This window comes from Oreochromis niloticus, unplaced genomic scaffold (genome assembly GCF_001858045.2).
Source record: "Oreochromis niloticus isolate F11D_XX unplaced genomic scaffold, O_niloticus_UMD_NMBU tig00000402_pilon, whole genome shotgun sequence".
NCBI classification, from domain to species: domain Eukaryota; kingdom Metazoa; phylum Chordata; class Actinopteri; order Cichliformes; family Cichlidae; genus Oreochromis; species Oreochromis niloticus.
In genome coordinates, this window is record NW_020327153.1 from 282,700 (window position 1) to 303,306 (window position 20,607).

At 41.7% G+C, this 20,607-nt stretch overlaps 1 protein-coding gene across 1 annotated transcript; it reads left to right on the forward strand.

Moving 5' to 3' along the window:
- The first annotated feature begins 72 nt into the window (after window positions 1-72).
- Window positions 73-19,477, forward strand: LOC102082466 (NLR family CARD domain-containing protein 3). The gene is made up of 8 exons (XM_019355471.2): window positions 73-86; window positions 1,071-1,190; window positions 2,086-2,227; window positions 2,853-4,186; window positions 6,468-6,641; window positions 14,101-14,274; window positions 15,112-15,279; window positions 19,247-19,477. The coding sequence occupies exons 1-8, from the start codon at window positions 73-75 to the stop codon at window positions 19,422-19,424; spliced, it is 2,304 nt and encodes a 767-aa protein (XP_019211016.1). The 3' UTR covers window positions 19,425-19,477.
- The last annotated feature ends 1,130 nt before the right edge of the window (window positions 19,478-20,607 follow it).

The following is a 20,607-nucleotide window of genomic DNA, read 5'->3' on the forward strand; positions in this document are numbered from 1 at the left end:
TTGCTTGGAGACAAAACCTGCAGCTCAGAATCAGCACAAAAGAAGACGTAAACACAAAGCGCCGACCCGACGATGCATCAGAATCTGTGAGCTGTCAGCTTTTGGTCGCACTCTAGACTCCTGCAGGTGATATCCCTGCAGGACACGGGCCTGGAGGCCTGGAGTTCCCACCCTGCTCTAAAGTCACACACAAAGGTTGTGAGGCCAAGGACGGGTCTGCTGTCAGCTGCTGCTGGGGCACAACTGTTGGAGAGGGTTTTTAAAACACACAGACGACACACACAGAACAAACCCAGCCACCGTGATGTAGAACATAACCAGGGCCGTAACATGAGGATGATGTTCATCAGTTCATTTTCTAGCCTCTGAGCTCAGAGCTGAACAGTGACAGGTTAGGGTTAAAAGGACGTAAGACAAGAATGTCTCAGTTTGTTCATCCTGAGATCAGGAAACTTGGTGTTTCTGTTCCAAAAAGAGACTTCAGTCCGACTCTGTTTACTGGTTTTCTTCAACAAACTGAGGTTGTGTCTGACTCCTCCCTCCTGCTGCAGCTGAACCAGCTGACTGACGCTGAGTCATTTCCTCATTCATAAAGTCAAAGCTGTCCTTCTTCTGCTGACTGGTAGAAGAAGTGAATTCTCCTGGCTACCAGGAGCTTTGACATCCAGGCGATAGTTCCTACGGCATCTCCCGCGCCCCCACTGATTCTCACGTGGACCCCACTCATGGCTGGGATCGTGGCACGGCGGCATCGTGGAAAAGGGCTGTGTTTTTACCATCAGCATTTTGGCTCTGTGTGCTCCCTTTCCATTTTAAGGCAAGGCATAGCACAGTTTGAGAAAGACTGCTGTAGAACATTTAACTGAAGGTCGTCTGTGTGAAGCTTTACAGACAGAACACACTAAACAATAATCAATTTATTGATATAATCAGACACACTGATGGAAAGTGTGTGTGTCAGTTGGATCTTGGAGGTGATGTGAATGTTTGAGTGAACATGAGGCTGAAACGAATGCAGCTATTTGAGTTGTGTTTGATGTGATATGAATGAAACATGTTTGTGTTTGCAGAGGTCAGAGGTCACAGTCTCCAGTGTCTATGAGGAGTGACGTGTCCAAAGGAAAACCTCCAGACTTCAGTCATGAACCTGCACCAACAATGTTCTTCAGTCATGGAGCTCAGCTGACCATGTAAGAGAGCTGCTGACTCACAGAGTTCAAAGGTTGTTTGCATTTGGGAGCCAGTTCAGCTCACCTGGTTGAACTGGTTGAAACCTGTGACCATATGTCACAGGTTTGATTCCAACCATGTGTGTCCTCCCTCACTGTCTCTGTCCTGTCTGAAAAGTCCTCGCTGTCCTCTCAGACAAAGACAAAGAGGATGTTTAAAAGTCTGAACTGAGATCACAACATGTTGCTCAGGTTCTTGCTTTTCATGGCTGTTTTAACAGTGTTCAGAAAAGGGCTGTCATGATGGTAGACTTTGAAAGTTGCCCGGGAAAGGACTCATTACCCTTTCCCATGCCCACCATCTATTCTCTTCCTCTTATCAGGGTTGCTGGGGGGCTGGAGCCTATCTCAGAAAGGCTCAGGAGTCCACATAGAGTTGATGACACAGGCTGCACAGTCTGTATGTAGTTGATGCCAGATTTTTCTCTGCTACAGTCAGGAACTTTAAAAGAAACATGACTGTTTTTACACAAGTAACTGTTACCTATCAAAACAACATAGACAAGGCAAGTTTATTTATATAGCACAATTCAACAACAAGGTGATTCAAAGTGCTTTACAGAGACATTAAAAACAAAAACAAATAAAAAGCATGATTTGAAATTGATTAACACAAACAAACAAACAAACAAACAAACAAACAAAACAGTATATAAAATCAAAAATCAGACAGTCAGGACTGAAGATGTGTGTTGCTGAGCTCGGACATTATCATTTTATTATTAGCCATAGCTGCTAGCTGTCAATGATTTTAGTGATGATGAAATGTGTTCACAGAGGGAGGAAGAGGAAGATGAGTGGTGTTTGTGAGGAGGAGCAGCTGTCCTGCTGTGCTTTGTGTCAGGACGTCCTGAAGGATCCAGTCTCTACCAGCTGTGGACACTGGTTCTGCAGACAGTGCATCTGCTCATACTGGGACCAGTCTGCTTCATCGGGAGACTCCTCCTGTCCCCAGTGTAGAAAAAGATCCAGAAGCAGAGCTGGACTGCAGACAGCCAGTCAGAGCAGCTGTGTACAAAGTAAGACTGAACATCTGTCTGCTGATGGACTCGTTTCTGAAAACTGGACTTCTTGTTGTTGTTCAGACATTGAAGAGTTTTCTTTCTCTTTCTTTCAGCAGATGTTGGTCTGCAGGAGGTTTTAGATGAACATAAGATCAGTCTGAGGAGGAGATGTGAACGTGTGACTGAAGGAAGTGATGAAACAGGAAGTAGAACCCTCCTCAACACCATCTACACTGAGCTCTACATCACAGAGGGACAGAGTGAAGAGGTTCATACCCAACATGAGGTGAGGCAGCTGGAGACAGCTTCCAAGATGGACGCCCTCCATGACGCTCCAATCAGGTGCCAGGACATCTTTAAAGCCTTCCCTGACCAACAGAGACCCATCAGAGTGGTTCTGACCAACGGCGTGGCTGGTGTTGGAAAAACCTTCTCAGTGCAGAAGTTCACTCTGGACTGGGCAGAGGGCTTGGAGAACCAACATGTCAGTGTGGTGGTTCTGCTTTCATTCAGGGAGCTGAACCTGATCACAGATGAGCAGTACAGTCTTCTGGAGCTGCTCCATGTTTTCCATCCAACATTACAGAAGGTCACAGCAGAGAAGCTGGCTGTCTCTCAGCTTTTGTTCATCTTTGACGGCCTGGATGAAAGCAGACTTTCATTGGATTTCACCAACAGGAAGCTGCTGTCTGATGTCACACAGAAGTCATCAGTCAGCCAGCTGCTGACAAACCTCATCCAGGGGAATCTGCTTCCCTCGGCTCTCGTCTGGATAACTTCCCGACCTGCAGCAGCCAATCAGATCCCTCCTAAATGTGTTGACAGGCTAACAGAAGTACGAGGCTTCACTGACGCCCAGAAGGAGGAGTACTTCAGGAGGAGATTCAGTGATGAAGAGCTGTCCAGCAGAATCATCTCCCACATGAAGACATCCAGGAGCCTCCACATCATGTGTAGAATCCCAGTCTTCTGCTGGATCACTGCTACAGTTCTGGAGCACATGTTGACTACAGAGCAGAGAGGAGAGCTGCCCAAGACCCTGACTGACATGTACTCACACTTCCTGCTGGTTCAGACAAAGAGGAAGAAGAACAAGTACCATGAGGGACATGAGACGAGTCCACAGGAGCTGACGGAGGCTGACAGGGAAGTTCTTCTGAAGCTGGGGAGGCTGGCGTTTGAACATCTGGAGAAAGGAAACATCATGTTCTACCAAGAAGACCTGGAGCAGTGTGGTCTGGATGTGACAGAGGCCTCGGTGTACTCAGGAGTTTGTACAGAGATCTTCAAAAGAGAGTGTGTGATCTTCCAGAAACCAGTCTACTGCTTTGTTCATCTGAGCATTCAGGAGTTTCTGGCTGCTGTCTACATGTTCCACTGTTTCACCAACAGGAAGACTGAGGTGCTGAAGAAGTTCCTGGGGATAGACTGGTATGAAGACAGTGATGATGATGATGATGATGATGATGATGATGATGCAGGCAACTCTTTTCTGGATGATTTCCTTGAGAGAGCCATGGAGAAATCCCTCCAGAGTAAAAATGGCCACCTGGACCTGTTTGTTCGCTTCCTTCATGGCCTCTGTCTGGAGTCCAACCAGAGACTCTTAGGAGGTCTGCTGGGTCAGACAGAGATCAGTCCAGGAACCATCCAGAGAGTCATCAACAACCTGAAGGAGATGAACAGTGATGAAATCTCTCCTGACAGAAGCATCAACATCTTCCACTGTCTGATGGAGATGAACGACCTCTCAGTACATCAGGAGATCCAAGAGTTCCTGAAGTCAGAGAACAGATCAGAGAAGGAACTCTCTGAGATCCAGTGCTCAGCTCTGGCCTTCATGCTGCAGATGTCAGAGGAGGTTCTGGATGAGTTGGACCTGCAGGAGTACAACACATCAGAGTGGGGACGACAGAGACTGATTCCAGCTGTGAGGAACTGCAGAAAGGCTCGGTGAGTCCAGATGTGATCATTAACATCATTAATTAGTGTAGTTTAGTTCTTCAGATACACACAGAACTAAACGACTCTCATTAGTTGAGTTTCTCAGATAAAATGATATTTTGTGTTGATCAGTAAATGTGTGTGTGCACTTAGATCCTGCATTGGTAGTCGTACGCTGTGTGTTGTAGACTCACATCTACATGTAGTACCTGTGTGGTGTCATTAGGGGGCAGTAGTTTAAACCTGCTGCTGTTGTTGGTCATTCAGACGCTGCTGTTAGACAGAAATAAGAATCTATGAAGAGCTTCTTTGTAGTGAAGTGAACTCTGATGTTACAAACAGAGACAAATATCCAGAGCAGTCACCGTCTGAGCTTCTCCTCTGACTACAGACAGAACTACAGACACAGAGTTTAGTGGCATAGACATGGTGAGTGAGGATGAAGGTGCTGAGGAAGACTCTGGTTTAGTGTGATTAAAGTGTGATGTACTGATGTCTCTGAGTGACAGAGCTGTGGGTCAGAGTGAGGCTCAGAGGTGAACCAGCTGTGCTCTCTTACTGCCCACACTGCTGACATCTGGACTGAACATGTGTCAGATATGTGAGCTGATGTCACAGCAGCTCATGGACTCACTCTCATTCCTGCTGCTGCTCCTAATGTCTGACTTCATGTCCTCATCAATCACAGAGCTGATTGTTCAGTGTTTAGTTGTTGCTGCTGAAATGTCGTCCCTGTTTCCTGCTGATGGAATTCACTGCTGTGTTTCTGCTGCTGTTTACATCCCCGAGCTCACTTCCTGGCAGCCAAAGGTCATGATGTCATCAGTGCTTTATAGATGGTGTGAGGTTCATGTTGTAACCACACAGTGTTTGTGTCCGTACGCTGCAACCTTCCACACCATCCTTTATTATACAGACTCAGCAGCAGCTCCATGGATCCCAAATCCAAGAGTGGAGAACAGATTTGAAGTGTGTGACATCCATGCAGTCACAGCTGTTTCCACCATGTTTCCACTGATATTAATCCTGTTCAATGACACGTTTCATATCAGTGAATATGTTCTTTAGGACGTCCACTGACATGTTTAAGTGTCCTGCTGGAAATCACTCAAATCATCCATGAAATCCATGAAAAATCCTTTTAGTGTTTCTAACTTCACCCTCTGTCCTCTCTCTCTCTCCATCCTCCTCACTGCTTCTTTCACTGATAATCACACAAACATCGTATTCAGCTACAAAATAACACAATAATATCATCTGATGATCATTATTATAAGAGCAGGATCCATATTTGATATCAGAGTAACACACTGCTTGGTTATGTGCAGTCATCATCAGTGACTGTGGGTCAAACAGAAGCTCTGTGATTGGTTGCTGACCTTGGTCACCTGTCCACTCTCACCTGTTTGTGTTTGCTCTCTCTTTGCTGTCTCCATCCTCTCTCTCCTTTCTCTCCCTCTCTGTCTTTGTACCGTCACTCAGCTCCAATGGAAACAGTGACATTTACAAACCAAAGACAAACTGATCCATGTCAGGTTAGAACAATATTCAAAGTGAATACAGGCTGCTGCTGGACACAGACAGGTAACATCATTTTGACTTGCTGTCACCTGGATCTGGACTCATAAACACTGAAGCCCTGAACAGGAATACAAATCATTTTCTGCCAACTAGCGACACACCAGCAGATAATGGCTCAGAAAGCTAAAATGAGCCAATCATTTCTGTGTTTAGTTCCCCTGAAATCAGATCTGATATCAGCAGCTCTGAGTTCATTCATCATTATTGTCCAGTGATGAGATTTCTGCTCCGTTTGGTAACAGTCAGCAGGTTTTTCCTGCGTGTGGACGTGAACAGTCGTACCTGACAGCAGGTAGCAAACAGAGATCATCTTTCCAGCTGGAACTCTTCACTGAGCTGAACTCATTCAAAATGTTCTGGAGTCAAAACAGGAAACAGTCCAAATGTGTGTCTTCACTCTGACTCTGGATCAGATCTCAGTGACAGACTGTGGACATTATGGAAGCCTAAATGTGACACCATCTTCCTCCTTCATCTGCAGATTAAAGCCAAACAAAGATTCTCATTAAAAGTCTGCAGGTCTGAGAGAGACTCAATCGTTGTGTCAAACACAGTAAGAGGAGCTGAAGCACAGATGTGAAGAGCAGATTCATCAGATTATGACCTCACTCTGTTTTGTCTTCATATACATTCAGTCTGTGTTTATAATAAGATATATATAAGATTTCTGCTTTTCTAATAACACATTTTATATTTTCTATCATCACAGACTGACCAGGTATCGACTCTCAGAGTCTCACTGTGAAGTTGTGGCCTCAGCTCTGAAGTCCAACCCCTCCCATCTGACAGAGCTGGACATGTGTAACAACAACCTGCAGGATTCAGCAGTGAAGCTTCTGTGTGCTGGACTGGAGAGTCCAAACTGTCGACTGGAGACTCTGAGGTGAGTTCACTGACTGCAGCTGTTGTTGTTTTTCTATATTTCAGATCTTTGATGTTTGAAACTTTCTTTAGTTCCTAAATGTTCAGGATGAAGACAAATGTGAAGAAGTTTGAGTGCTTTCAGAAATGTTGTGTCTTTCCAAACGACTGAACAGTGTTGGGAAGGTTACTTTTAAAATATATTCCAGTACAGATTACAGAATACATGCCCCAAAATGTGTTTTGTAATGTATTTTGTTAAGTTACTCAATGAGAGTAGCACATTCTGAATACTGTATTACTTAATACATTATCATGCTTTTTACAACTACATGAACATACTGTTGCTGTGTGATTTATTACTATTACTGAAGGTTACTCACCATACCAACACCAACTAGGTTTTTAAATCTTAATATAAAATGAGTGAGATCTCCTACTTTTCAACTCTCCTTTCTCTCCCTCCCTCATGCTCACAGACACGTAACGGTATGGCAGTCCATTCTCCCTGCATCATGGACTACACCACCCATGAGCCTACATTCCTTAGGGCTATGCCTGTAACACTCTGCGTATTGCCTATAATAATAATTTTTGAAAATATTTCTTTACGTCACTATGCGGGCCACAGGTGACATGGGCCGTGAGATTGAGACACGGGCATTAGAGCCTCTGCGTGTTTTGTTTGGGTTTCCACCGACGTGGAATTACCAAAAATAGAGACGGCATAGCCGAACATATGAAACAGGAAAAGACCGCCTTTTAACAAAGTAACTGTATTCTGAATATCACCCTTTTAAACGGTGACTCTAACGGAATACAGTTACTCATATTTTCTATTTAAAATACGTAACAGTACATGTATTCCATTCCTCCCCAACACTGTGACTGAACAACAGTTTTTCCTTTTGGCTCCAAACAGAAGTGACAGACTTGAGCAGGGTTCATTTAAAGGCTGACAGAAGTGGAGTGGTGACGGGGAGATGTTTGACAGGACAGTGTTTCAGCCTCCACAGGTTCATGTTGTGCTCCATCAGTCAGTGAAGATGAAGTCAGTACTGATGAGGCTGTAGAGTGTGTGAGGGATGTGAATGAGGATGATGAAGATCTGATGATAGCAGATAAAAACAGGCTGCAGAGACTTTGAGCTTGTGTGGAAACAGAGAGAGAGAAAGACATGAATGTCAAAGCTAATAAAGGTGAAGTTAGGAGCTGTGATGATGTTCATGTATCAGAAGCTGATATGGCTGCTACAGAGACGACCCACACAGCTGCTGTGGTGAGGTGTGTGTTACAGCAGAGGAACACAGAGCAGCCTAACAGAGGCCCAAACATGACAACAAAGCAGGATTCAGGCTCTGTGAGAGGATTTCAAACAGAAGCTGGAGAAGAGAAAGGACTCTGTTGGACTACAGAAAGAAGGCAGCTGAGACCAGTCCCAGTGTTTCCATGGAGCCCAGTCAGAGAAAGGACTCTGAACATCAGGTTGTCCTGCTGATCAAAGTCCAACACTGAGTTTGTAAAAACATGTTTTTGTTTGGTTTATGAGGAAAATGATTCAATAACTTGCTGCTAATACACAACATTTCATCATATTTCCTCATAACCCTCTTTTGTCTGACCATTTGATCCCATTTGAATTTGCAATAAAGGATCCACAGAGTTTGGTGACAGTAATGACAGTAGATGTTTGTTTGAATTTGCTGCAAATTTGTGTCTGATGTTCTTGCAGTGTTGCACTTTGTAGACGCTCCCTGAGCACTGGTCTCACAGCCAGCTGCACATAGAGACCAGTGTTGTTAGTCCAGGTCAGATTAATCCAGTCACACAGGATGAGAATAATGCGATGAGAGTGATGCAGGTAAAGATAAGGTTAACAGCTGTTCCTCCTTTAATGTGTAGAGTCGACAAAAAAAAAGACTGGAGAAATGCTAAATGGCTAACCTGAAGCTAACCTGAGAAACAGTACTGATGATTCCTACACTTTGTGTGTGTTTAGTATGAGTTGAGTTTGGTAGTACTGTGTGTGCACAGATGGACAAGCCACCCTCAGTAGTGCTGACATGTAAGAAATGTGTCGTTATGAACTAACCTAAATCTAAGTGAATAGTTCTGCTGTCTGAACACGAACAAACTGGAAATGAAAAATATGAAAATAAAAAATCAAATAACTTCTGTGAGCATTTCTGCTCTAAAGTGTTTCTGCCAGAAAGAGCTGAAGCCAACTTCTCCTACTGCTTCCTTTGGCAAAACCATGACATCAGAGCTAGGTGATTGGTCAGTTTCATGATGGTCCTGAAACAACATTAATGATGATGTTAATTAATTATGATTAATTCTGATGTATTAATCTGCAGGGCTCGCAAAATTTCAAAATCTCTGGTAGCCCTTCGGGCAGGGACTCTTCAGTTTTTGGTAGCCCCAAATAAATTTAAGTAGCCCGAATAAAAAAATAGAGCAATTTTTTGATTGATGTTTTGTTTCCTGTTTTGTTTCCGTTACAATATTATACATTAAAGTATAATATTGTAACGGAAATAAAACATTAATCAAAAAATTGTTGAAACACAAATTACAACATTGTATAAAAATTACAATCATCAACTCAAATACTTGGTTCTAATTGAACAGAAATTTCTATGAACTTGTAAGAACTGTGTGAATCAGTCTGTGTCAGATCCTGAATCTGAAATTTCCACTAAAGTCACAGGTAAGAAGCAAGTGGAACCAAGATCGAGGCCATTTTTTTGAAGTTTGCAAAGACTGCTAAATTGTGCCAATGGTAGTTCACTCTTTGCAACATAGCACGCTGTTCTAAACAGATTTGTCAGGTTGATTTTCAGTATGTTATTTGCAATTGGTGTTTGTTCTGGGAAAGATTCTTGCATTTCTCATGGGTTCTAATGGGGGTCTTTCTTAAAATTACTGGTCCCAGTAACAAAGGAGCTTGTCGACTCAGAAATCGAGGGAAACCAACAACACACCCGGCAGAACATTATGTTATTTACACGGGTGCACATAAGTGGTCCGCAGGTGCGCATTCGCTGTCACAATAAAAGACGCGCACCAGATAAGAAGTTGCAACGCGTGTTTGCGTACATATAAAAGGCTCTGTTTTTGTCTGCTAGAGTGGGATTTTCACGGCATATTCTGCACCACATCTCTGTGCGTTCATCATTTGTTTGAAGCCAGCTCACCTCCTGCAACCACTTTTCCGAGAATACGCTTCTTTTGTGGTTCGGACTCCTTCTGACATTTCTTTGGAGGTGGAGGAACACCAAAGTAATTGCTTAAAGGAGCTTCTTCGACATCTTTAAGAGTTCTAAACAAATGTCTGTCCTCCTCCAGAAAATCTTATGGACGCAAACACGCGTTGCAATTTCTTATCTTGTGCGCGTTTTTTATTTTGACAGCGAATGCGCACCTGCGGACCACTTATGTGCACCCCTGGTTATTTAGCTCGTCATATTGCAGCCACAGAAATTCTTTTGTCCATGAAACCATAAAGCTGCACTTTCTTTTTGCCTCATAGTCTGATTTGTCATAACTTTTCCGTTTTGTGGTCGGCTTTCCTTTGGCTGTCACTTCTTCACCCTGACCGGTCTTATTTGGCTCAGCAGAACTAAAATATATATCCTGCTTCTTTTACACACGCACTCACATAACGCTCAGCGATTCTCTGCGCGATCAACCTCTCACATGTTTAAGCTTGCTGCAGGAGATTTCACTTGTCATGTTTGCATAGTAAGCTAACGATTGATAAGACGATGTCAGAGGAATTGGTGCGCAAATGATCGTCACTCACCAATCAGTGCTGCCGCTCTCTATACACCGCGATCGCAAAGTGAAAGCAAAAAACAAGCGCAAATTCAAACGCGATTTCAGTATGTCACATATTGGCAGTGGCTCATCGATGCCAATGGCATAATTACTCAGCTACATTTCCGAAAGAATGCAAAAGCATTGACATATATTTTCCCTTCCTATGATAGCCCGACGGGCAGGGCTGAGATAGATTTTGGTAGCCCGACTGGAAAAATCGCTAGCCCCGGGACGTCGGGCTAGCGATTTTGCGAGCCCTGATCTGTACTCAGCAGCACAGTAAGTCTGCATGTATTTCAGTGGGGGAAACATTTCAGAGAATATCTCTGAAGCAGAAGCTAAACATAATTGAACAAAACCAAAAAAATGTTATTCATGTATACGACCAGATTAACTGAAAACACCTTCAGCTCACTTATGAACTAATAGGAACATTTTAGATGTTATTAACTGGGAGTCAATGAAGTGATGAATGAATGAAGTAATACTGGGGTGATGTGGTCACATTTCCATGTACATATGAGGACTCTGGCCTCTGCAAACTGAATGAATTAAAATTGTTCTGCTTATAATTTGAACAATCGTGCAAGTAGCTCTTTACAGTACTCTTACCTGCTCAGTGTAAACGCGTGGACTCATTTTCCAAGAATTTAACAACTTTTCATATATTTTCCATGGCAGAAAGCAGTCCTGGTAACCATTTCAATATGATTATTAAAAATTTGTTTGAGAGACAGGGATGATATGAACAAAGTTTCTGTCTAACTTTTTGGACAGACAACAAGTTTTTTGTTTCCAGAGATCCATCAGCTAATGTTATCAGTGCACCTTATTATTTCCTAAAAAGGAGTTAGATGTTAGAGGAAAGTCAGAAGTATCACTGTTGTAGTGGCAATTCTTTTACTTTTGACAAACCAAACGTCCCACAATTTAAAGTCCACAAGCCACTGCTGCACTTTTCTCAGTTTTTCCTCTTGCGCTTCGATAGAATGTTTTTTCTTTAATGCAGCGAGATGAGCTCCATGAGCGCTGCCTTGTCAGCCGCAGCTTTAACGCGAGCGGAAGATGTTGATGAAATTCAACTTTGCTGTGACAATGTTTTTGAAGGTGGCTTTACACTTGAGATATTAGAGACACTGTCTTCAGGATTTATTTCATCCAAACTTTCAACAGCTTGATCACTAAGAGCAGTATTGCTTTGTTCAGTATACGGCTCGCCTGCTTCCTGCAACCAAACCTTTACTTTGTCCATAAAAACAGAGAATGCTGTCACCTTAGACTGAAAATGTGCGGTTTGCCTTGTCACTTCATCTTCTGGCAGTGGCAAACTTAAAAAGGATTCTTGCAAAGCGTTTGCATCTTGATAGCATTTAATAAACTTCCCAAATTCAGAAGACACTTCCTTAACGTTCTCATGTGAGGTCATTAAAGCGGAAATTTTCCCATGTACTTAGATGCTTGCTTACACATTGAACTGCGCTTTTCTTGGCATGTCTTTATATACAAATCCAAACCTTTTGGTGTAAATCTGATGCTTCTTTTCTCTGCTTGCATCTCAGTGTCATCCTCTTGTTTACTCTTAATATCCGACATTTTATTGTCCTCTTGGATTATTTCAAACATTATAAAGATGCACAGCACACTGAGAATCCAGAGCATAAAGCACAAACATGACATCCATTTACCTGCTGATTGCAGCGAACAGACATTTCCACAGAGGGCGTTGGCATGTCAATTAGCGATCCAATTATGCACCAATTTAGTATATCAAAACTCAGTTCATCAGTCTTTGTAGTGAAATTATGTCTTTAAACTCCAATAGCTTCACCGTTTTCCTTTACGGCTTAAACAATATTATCACTCACCAGCTTTGATGAACGAGTGACATGTTGATCCTCAACATCAAATCCGTCTGGATTACTCACCAGACGATCCAATAACTTTTATTCGAGTTCCACGGTGATCCTTGAAATCCTTATATCCAACATATCCATTAATGAAGGATTATTCCTTTGTCCACGGGCAGGTTTTTTACTTTATGTAGTGGCAATTCTTTTACTTTTGACAAGCCAAACGTCCCACAATTTAAAGTCCACAAGCCACTGCTGCACTGAGGTAATGTTTCGTACGCAGGCAAAAGAAGTCCACTGTCCAAACTTAAAAGTTGAGTTTTTATGGTTTATTTATCCAGTTTGGCAATAACAAGATCCTCCCTGCTGCTTCTCCTGCTCTGGTAAAAAACCATAGGCCCACCCCAGTGCATGCTGGTCCTATACCAGTCTCTTTATTTATAGAAACAAAATGGCCCTACAGCTCTTACTAACTAATTTAACAAGGTAACATCAAACAAACAAAACATTGAAACAAAATATTAACCGACAAATAAACGTGTAAATAAACCCCAAAATATAAGTAAACTAACAACAAACTTTAACTAATTCCAAAATAATAAAAAATAAGAACAAATAGCTCCAACAACTGTGTATCATCTTCATTTAAGTGTCAGATTATGTTGATTCTTTATGATCGTAATACATTTTAACAACTAGCAATAAGCAGAAACAAGTAGAAGTTCAACAGTAACTGACCAAAAAACCTTGAGGAACCCCTCATTGTATTTTTCATTTCTGCACATCTAAAACTACCAGTTTAAACTTAGAAATGTCTCCCCTTTGGGTATAATGGAAACCAGTCTACAACCTTATCTGTTAAACTAACTGAATCATGAAGTCTTTGACTTAAGATGTTGAGATCTACCGAGTTAAAGGTAGCAGTGACATTAAGCAGGACTCTTTGATGTATTCACAAATCTCTGAATTTCTTTTAAACAGAGATTAAAGAAAAACATTTGGATTAGATTTTTTTTTTTAAATTTTGATCAGTGTTCTTTGATCAGTGGGTTTTGGTCAGTGATTGTTGATCAATGGTCATGAGAATTTGCATAATTATGATTAAGGAACTGACCTCACAGCCCATTGTTCCTTCAGTGAGCTGGTTTCAGTCATTATGCAAATGTACTGTTTATAAGGTTTGGGGAAACCTGCAGTCAGCTGAGACTGAAGAAGTCACTTGGATGAGTGACGAAACGTTTCTCCCACAAAACGCTACGTCCAGATGAACAGATTCAACTTTTGGAGATTTACTTTCCTGGATGATTGAGAATGCATCAAGACATTTTGATTAGATTTTTATTGAGACTATTTTCTTTATTCAGACTGAGTCAAACCTTTTTGTTCTTTAAATGGAAGACAGAAACACATTGTGATAACTCTAATATTCAGTGTTCAGCTGTTTGGAGTATGTTCAGTGTCTGAGCTGCCTGCTGTTTGTATCTGAACTTTGATTTGACTTGATGTCAGTAGAAGACTGATGTGATGATGAACAAATAGATTTAAGTTCTCAATCGTCCCGACTGCTACTAACTTTTTCAGTTCTTGTATGTGATTCTGTGTTCTTGGCTGTTTGTGTGGTGTGGAGGTGACTTGCTGCTGGCTGCAAGGCAAACTGCCCCCTGGGAATAATAAAGTTTATCTTGACTTTGACCTTGTTTTACAACAACACAATGATGAGTGTGTCTGATCATGTTTGAGAGAATCTCCCTGATGAGAACAGATGTGAATGAATTAGGAATTTATCTTCATGTTTTGTTCTTTATTCAGATTGTGTGGATGCAGTTTGTCAGAAACCAGCTGTGGTGATCTGGTTGCGGCTCTGAAGACCAACCCCTCCCACCTGACACATCTGGACCTGGGTGAAAACAACCTGGGTGGTTTGCATATGAAGCAGCTCAGTCTTTTCCTAGAGAGTCCAGACTGTAGATTGAAAGTACTGAGGTCAGTATAGAGCAACACTTTCTCATAATTACCATCTAACAATATAAGCCTGAGGCTACAGTCCCACACACCAACATAAATCCTATACTAATGAGGACACACACGATCTTTCTCTTACTATTTAGATGTGAACACAAACCTGACAACACAAAGCAAAGCTCGTAGGCTCAGGTGTCAGGAGGTAGAGCAGCTACTAATCAGAGGGGTGGTGGTTCGATCCCCATCTGCTCCAGTTTGCATACCTAATATTGGGCAAGATGCATCCATCGGAGTATGAATGTGTGTGAATGTTAGATAAAAAGCACTTATGTAGGAAAAACATAGAAAAAAGTGCTTTGATGACTCAGTGAATGAGGCAAGTTGTATAAATGTGCTTTGAGTGCTCAGCTGGAGTATAAAAAGCACTATATAAAAACAAGTCCATTTACCAAAGATGAAAACCAGCACAAAGACTTTAAAACAATCAAAAGCTGCCTAGCTGGGGTCCCTTAAACCACTTAATAAACATTCAAGTGCATGCAGAGCTGTGCTGTGGGTCCTTTACGTCACAATCTGAAAAAGGTGTTGGAGATAACATTTTGTATCACTTGATCACAAGAGTTAAGATATGATAGTTTCTTTACAAATTTCCTCAGAATTTTACACCTCTGACCAATCCCCTAGATGTTTTTTTTTTTTTTTTGTTCAGTGGCCCTAAAACACTAACGTATTACAATTCAGATTAATGAGAATGTCTACATTCTGAACCTTCTTCAGCTCTGAACAGATTATGAAACACTGAATGATTTCAAGCTCACACTTTGTCTAATAAACTTACATCTTTCATTCTTTTTTCAGACTGGCAAATTGCAGTCTGTCAGAGATCAGCGCTTTTGTCTCAGCACTGAGCTCCAACCCCTCCCATCTGAGACAGCTGCACCTGAGTGGAAACAACCTGCAGGATTCAGGAGTGAAGCCACTGTGGGATTTTCTGAAGAGTCCAAAATGTCGACTTCAAATTCTGGGGTCAGTCACCACATTTTAGTTGTGCTAACAATAAAAAGCAAGCTAATAATTTGTATCTGAAAAAGTGCTTTGGCTCAGCAGGGATCAGCTTACAGGTAGAATACAGCTGCTGGATGGTTGATTGTTGATCAATGGTCATGAGAATTTGCATAATTATGATTAAGGAACTGACCTCACAGCCCATTGTTCCCTCAGTGGGCTGGTTTCAGTCATTATGCAAATGTACTGTTTATAAGATTGAAACCTGCAGTCAGCTGAGACTGAAGAAGTCTCTTGGATGAGTGACGAAACGTTTCTCCCACAAAACGCTACGTCCAGATGAACAGATTCAACTTTTGGAGTTTTATTTATATAGCACATTTAAAAACCCGAAGGCACGTCAGAGTGCTTCACAGTAATATGGAGAGTCAACATAAGTCAATAACAGGGTACAAATCGGGCACCAGCACAGACAGGATAGAGGCACTAACAGACCAGAAGAGTTAGACCAGGGGTCTGCAACCTTTTACACCCAAAGAGCCACTTGGACCCGGTTTCCACGCAAAAGAAAACACTGGGAGCCGCAAATACTTTTTGAAATCTAAAATGAAGATAACACTGTATATATTGTTTTTTTGTGCTTTGTGCGGGCAACTAAAGTAAGTAAAGTTTATTTATTAAGTGCTTTTCACAGACAGGCAGTCACAAAGCGCTGTACACAAATATTAAAATAAACAATACAATCAATAGACATTATACACAATGTAAAAGATCAAATGTAAATAATGTAAAGAATATAAAATACGTAGATCAACAAAAGGCTTGTTTGAACAGAAAGGTTTTTCACTGCTTTTTAAAAGAATCCACAGAGAAACTAAGGTGTGCTGCTTATGAAATCCATGAAGTGCTACAGAGAAAATTACATTTTATTTATGTAATTAACACATTTTGAACTCTTAAAGAAATATAACAAAAGGAAAGACGCCCAGCTGAACTAAAATGATCCAGGTAGCAAACAAAAACCATTGTGAGCCGCCACCCTTTTAAAAAGTAAGTGGAAAAAAAGCACTATGCCGCTAAAAAAATAGATATTTGCAAAATTCTGCCTAAATATCTATTTTACCTTGTTAATGTGTGTGGCGGGGCGTGGTCTGGAGTACCGCTGCAGGGGAGGCGGACGCACCTGAGCAGCACCCGCACTCACGCCTCGCCGCCTTAAAGTCTGTGCTCTCTCTGCTGTTGTGTTGTTGGGCTGTGAGCTGAAAAGCTACAGCCGGCTGTATGCGTACAGCAACCGTGTGTGAAAAGTGGTCAATAAAGAGATGCTGAAAAGCACGTTCATGCAAACATCGTCGGGTCTGCCGTGATATGTTTACAATGAGACTTCTGGCCCCGAACCTCTGCGCACAGCGTCTGCAAATCGGGGCTTTCATCTTTACGCAGGACTGTAAGCTGTCATCTGTGAGGCGTGAGCGTGTTTGTCTTTAACATAGTTCACGGTGGAGAACAGCTGCCAACATAATGTGGATCCAGATCCATAATTGGCCTATCTGGGGTTGAAAGTCTTGATAAATGCACGGCGTTTCGGCGGGTACACCGGCTTCCACGAGTGTGACGCTTATTTTGAGCGATGAAAAAAATAATAACATATAATTTTATTTTTATATTTCAGAATCACAATAATCTTCCAATTTAGAACTACGAGTTAAAAAAAAGAACTAAACACAAATAAAATGCACTTCAGCTAAATACTTCTAATTTATTTTCCCAAACCACCCGGAGCCGCAGTATAAGGACTAAAGAGCCGCGGGTTGCCGACCCCTGACTTAGATAAATACAAAATCCGCTAAGAAGACAAAAACAGCAGTAAAATTAATAGTAAAATAATAAATTTAATAAAATTTAATAAAGGATTTAAAATATTTGAAATGTAAAAGATTTAAAAGGGTATTAACTGGTCAGGAAAGCCAAGTCAAATAGATATGCTTTCAATCTTGATTTAAAGGATGGGATAGAGTCCGAGGCTCGAATAGAAGCAGGGAGGCTGTTCCAAAGGTTGGTGCAGCTGAAGCAAAGGCACGATCGCCTCTGGCCTTCAGTCTAAACTTAGGTTGGGCCAGGAGTAACTGACCTGATGATCTTAATGCACGACAAGGAGTGTACAGATTGAGGAGGTCAGTGAGGTAGCTGGATCCAGCTAACCACAGCTGAAAAGATATTTAGATTAAATTTACCGTTTCTTCAGGTCACACGAGCTGAGTTGTTTCACGCTGAAAAGTTGGTTTGTTTCGGCTCTCCCTGAAGACACCGACACTGCAGACACAGCTGTTCTTTTGTGCTGCTTTGAAGCAAAACATTCTTTGTATGTGAGGAAAATGCCGTCCATCCTCTTCAGCTCTAGCGTAGACTCTGCCATCATATTTCTTCTTTCCGTGTGTTGCTACTTTGAAACGCTTGGGCCGCTCTGCCCGCCACGGTTTCAAACTGGTCATGTGACTGCATGGCCACGTCTCATTGGTAAAAAATTTACCGGAAACCCCACTGGCGCATGTTAAACTAATTATTTTTTTAAAAGTAACGAGTTGAATTTTGCAAATGTAGCAGAGTAAAAGTACAGTTTTTTCTTCATAAATGTACTCAAGTAAAAGGAAAAAGTATCGTGCAAAAAAGGTACTTTTTAAAAAAAAAAAACTTAAGTAAATGTAACTCGTTACTAGTCACCTCTGCACTTAACCTTTCTTTCCATATGCTGGGAACTTCCTGTTGTTCCAAGGAGGACTGGAAAATGTGTGAAAATCTTTGAACAAGTTTCTGTGCCTCGATCTGTTTCTTCTCTCCCTCATAACAAGACAGCTTCTTCTGCCTGAGAACATGTTGGAGTGATTTACTAATCCAGGGCTGCTTATTGGGGAAAATAGTTCCTGTTTTCAAAGTAATCCCCATTTTTCCCAGAAAGAAATGTCAGTAGAAATAAATGTTCTAAGTGAGAACATGAGCCTTTAAAAAGTCCCAGTGGGTGCAGTCAAAGCAGTCCCTCAGTCCCAGTATAGAGTCTTTGGTCCAGACTGGAACCACTGTGTTCCCAGTTTGAGCTCTCTTCAGTGCTGTGACCTGACTTTTAGAGACATAAATTAGGATTTTTTAACAAATATGTTCCCATGTGTTGACGTAATCTTGTTTTCCAATTTACCATTAAAGACTGCCCCTTGTTGGTTTTATTATTATTTTTTGACCTGTGTGTATATTTATAGTATCCTTCTTATGCTATTCATGCATGTATTATTTTCAGACATATGGAGGTTATGTCACCCCCCTCTCCTCCTCATCATTAATGTTCTAGTCCAACATCTACTTGGGCGTGACCTAACCAATTAACCAATACCTACTTATGATATGTCAGCTGACCTATCCGTGAAGTTTTGACTGGTTAATTTGAATTTTTTTCTGTTTCCTGTCTTGTATTTAAGCTATTTTTTTACAATGTTTTACTATGACCCTGATGAAGGCCGCAAGCCGAAACGCGTTGGTCAATTATTAAAGCTGTTCTTCTTTCCTCAAGTGTTGCTGGAGTTCCTGCTTTTCTTTCATCTTCTCCATGCACCTTGGAAGCAGGTGAAGTTGTGCCAGGATTTTTTGCTGTGACCTGACAGACCCAGAGGGGCCATCACATCACATGTAGAAGCTCCCCTAATGGAGCCACAACACATGTCCAACACTTGTTGGACCAACTGGAAGAAATGATTCAAGGACTTAGTCACAGAACAGAGATTCAAATCTCCAAAATCCAACTGGCTGCATCAGGACATATAGTCTGAAACTCTGCACAGTTTCCTGTTTGAAGCTGCTTCCTGTTGGCTTCAGCTGTTTGGAGTTTCCATTTTCTAAACTTCTACATTCTGAACCTTCTTCAGCTCTGAACAGATGATGAAACACTGAATGATTTCAAGCACTTTGTCTAATAAACTTACATCTTTTATTCTTTATACAGATTTTGGGGCTGTGGTTTTACAGAGATCAGCTGTGATTATCTGGCAGCAGCACTGAAGTCCAACCCCTCCCATCTGAGAGACCTGCACTTGGACTCTAATGACCTGAAAGATTCAGGAGTGAAGCATCTGTGTGGTTTTCTGGAGAGTCCACGATGCCAACTAGAGCTCCTGTCGTAAGTCATTATTTAGTTGTGCTGAGATGAATATGATGTGCTTTAAAGACAGCAGTACAACACAAAACATACAAGCCCACACACACACACACACACACACAGTCAGCGTTGCTGTTTTAATCGACGGTTACTGAATTATCAGGTGTTACTGAAGTGCAGCTTTTTTTTAAAAATTTGGTGTTACAGATGTGACAGACTGAAAACATGGTGCCGTTTGCACATATTTAACAATCAGCTGTGCACAGGAGCTGAAGCCTGTTGCTCTTGACTGAGCAGCCCGGTGCTTTTCTCTTGATTTCTTTAGTCACGGTAAATTTATTCACCTGCACGGATTAGCTAAACAACTTTAGAAATGAGTTTCCCTGGCAGCTGAGTGTTTATCTCAGCTAGCTAGGTCCTGAGACCTAGCTAAGGATGGTAGTTACGGATTAGCTTACAAACACGTTTAACTTACCGAAAAAGTGCAGCGGGGCCTCGGGTCCTTCTGTCGGGTAGTCCAGTTTACTTAAGAACACCTCAGGCTGTCAGGAGGATGACCCAAGCAACCTCAAATTTGTCCAGGAAATCCTTAACGAGTTGGTCTTGGATTGTATTCAAAACTGAGTTTTCGGAAAAGAGCGTGACCCCAGCATCATGGCGAACATTGATGTCTCGCCATGAAGAACGAAATTGCTCAAAGAAATCCAAACTTAGAGACATGATGACAGGCGCACCCTAAACAGATTGATATACCCATTGGTACCATTAGTCAAAGCACGACCTAGTGGGAACTAGGTGGGAAATCTGGCACACACCTCCAATGTGAGGAAGGCTCTCTTGTTGTAGCTCATTTTCATGGAATATTGACACATGGCTAGGGATGGGTATCGTTTAGGTTTTATCTGATACCAGTGCCAAACCGGTACTTTTGAAACAGTGCCGGTGCTTAAAGAATGGAGAACACAAAATTGGTCCAAAAACCTCTCGTTTTTATTTTTAGCAGTCTCTTTTTTTCTGCAAAATGATAACCAAGTCAGCCTTTTCTGTTGATACAACACACCTCCTTTGGTTGGAACCGGTGCTTAAACAATGGAAAACACAAACTTTGTCCAAAAACCTCTCATGTTTAGCTGTTTTTTTGTAAAATAAATAACAATGTTAGCCTTTTCTGCAGGTATAGGGCATATATGGTACCACTCTATCAAACA

Bases quoted from the DNA above. Each gene is read 5' to 3' on its own strand.
- LOC102082466 (XM_019355471.2), top strand. The intron at 1,191-2,085 runs GTAAGAGAGCTG...GACGTCCTGAAG, and splicing joins CATGGAGCTCAGCTGACCAT to GATCCAGTCTCTACCAGCTG. The intron at 6,642-14,100 runs GTGAGTTCACTG...TTCTTTATTCAG, and splicing joins TGTCGACTGGAGACTCTGAG to ATTGTGTGGATGCAGTTTGT.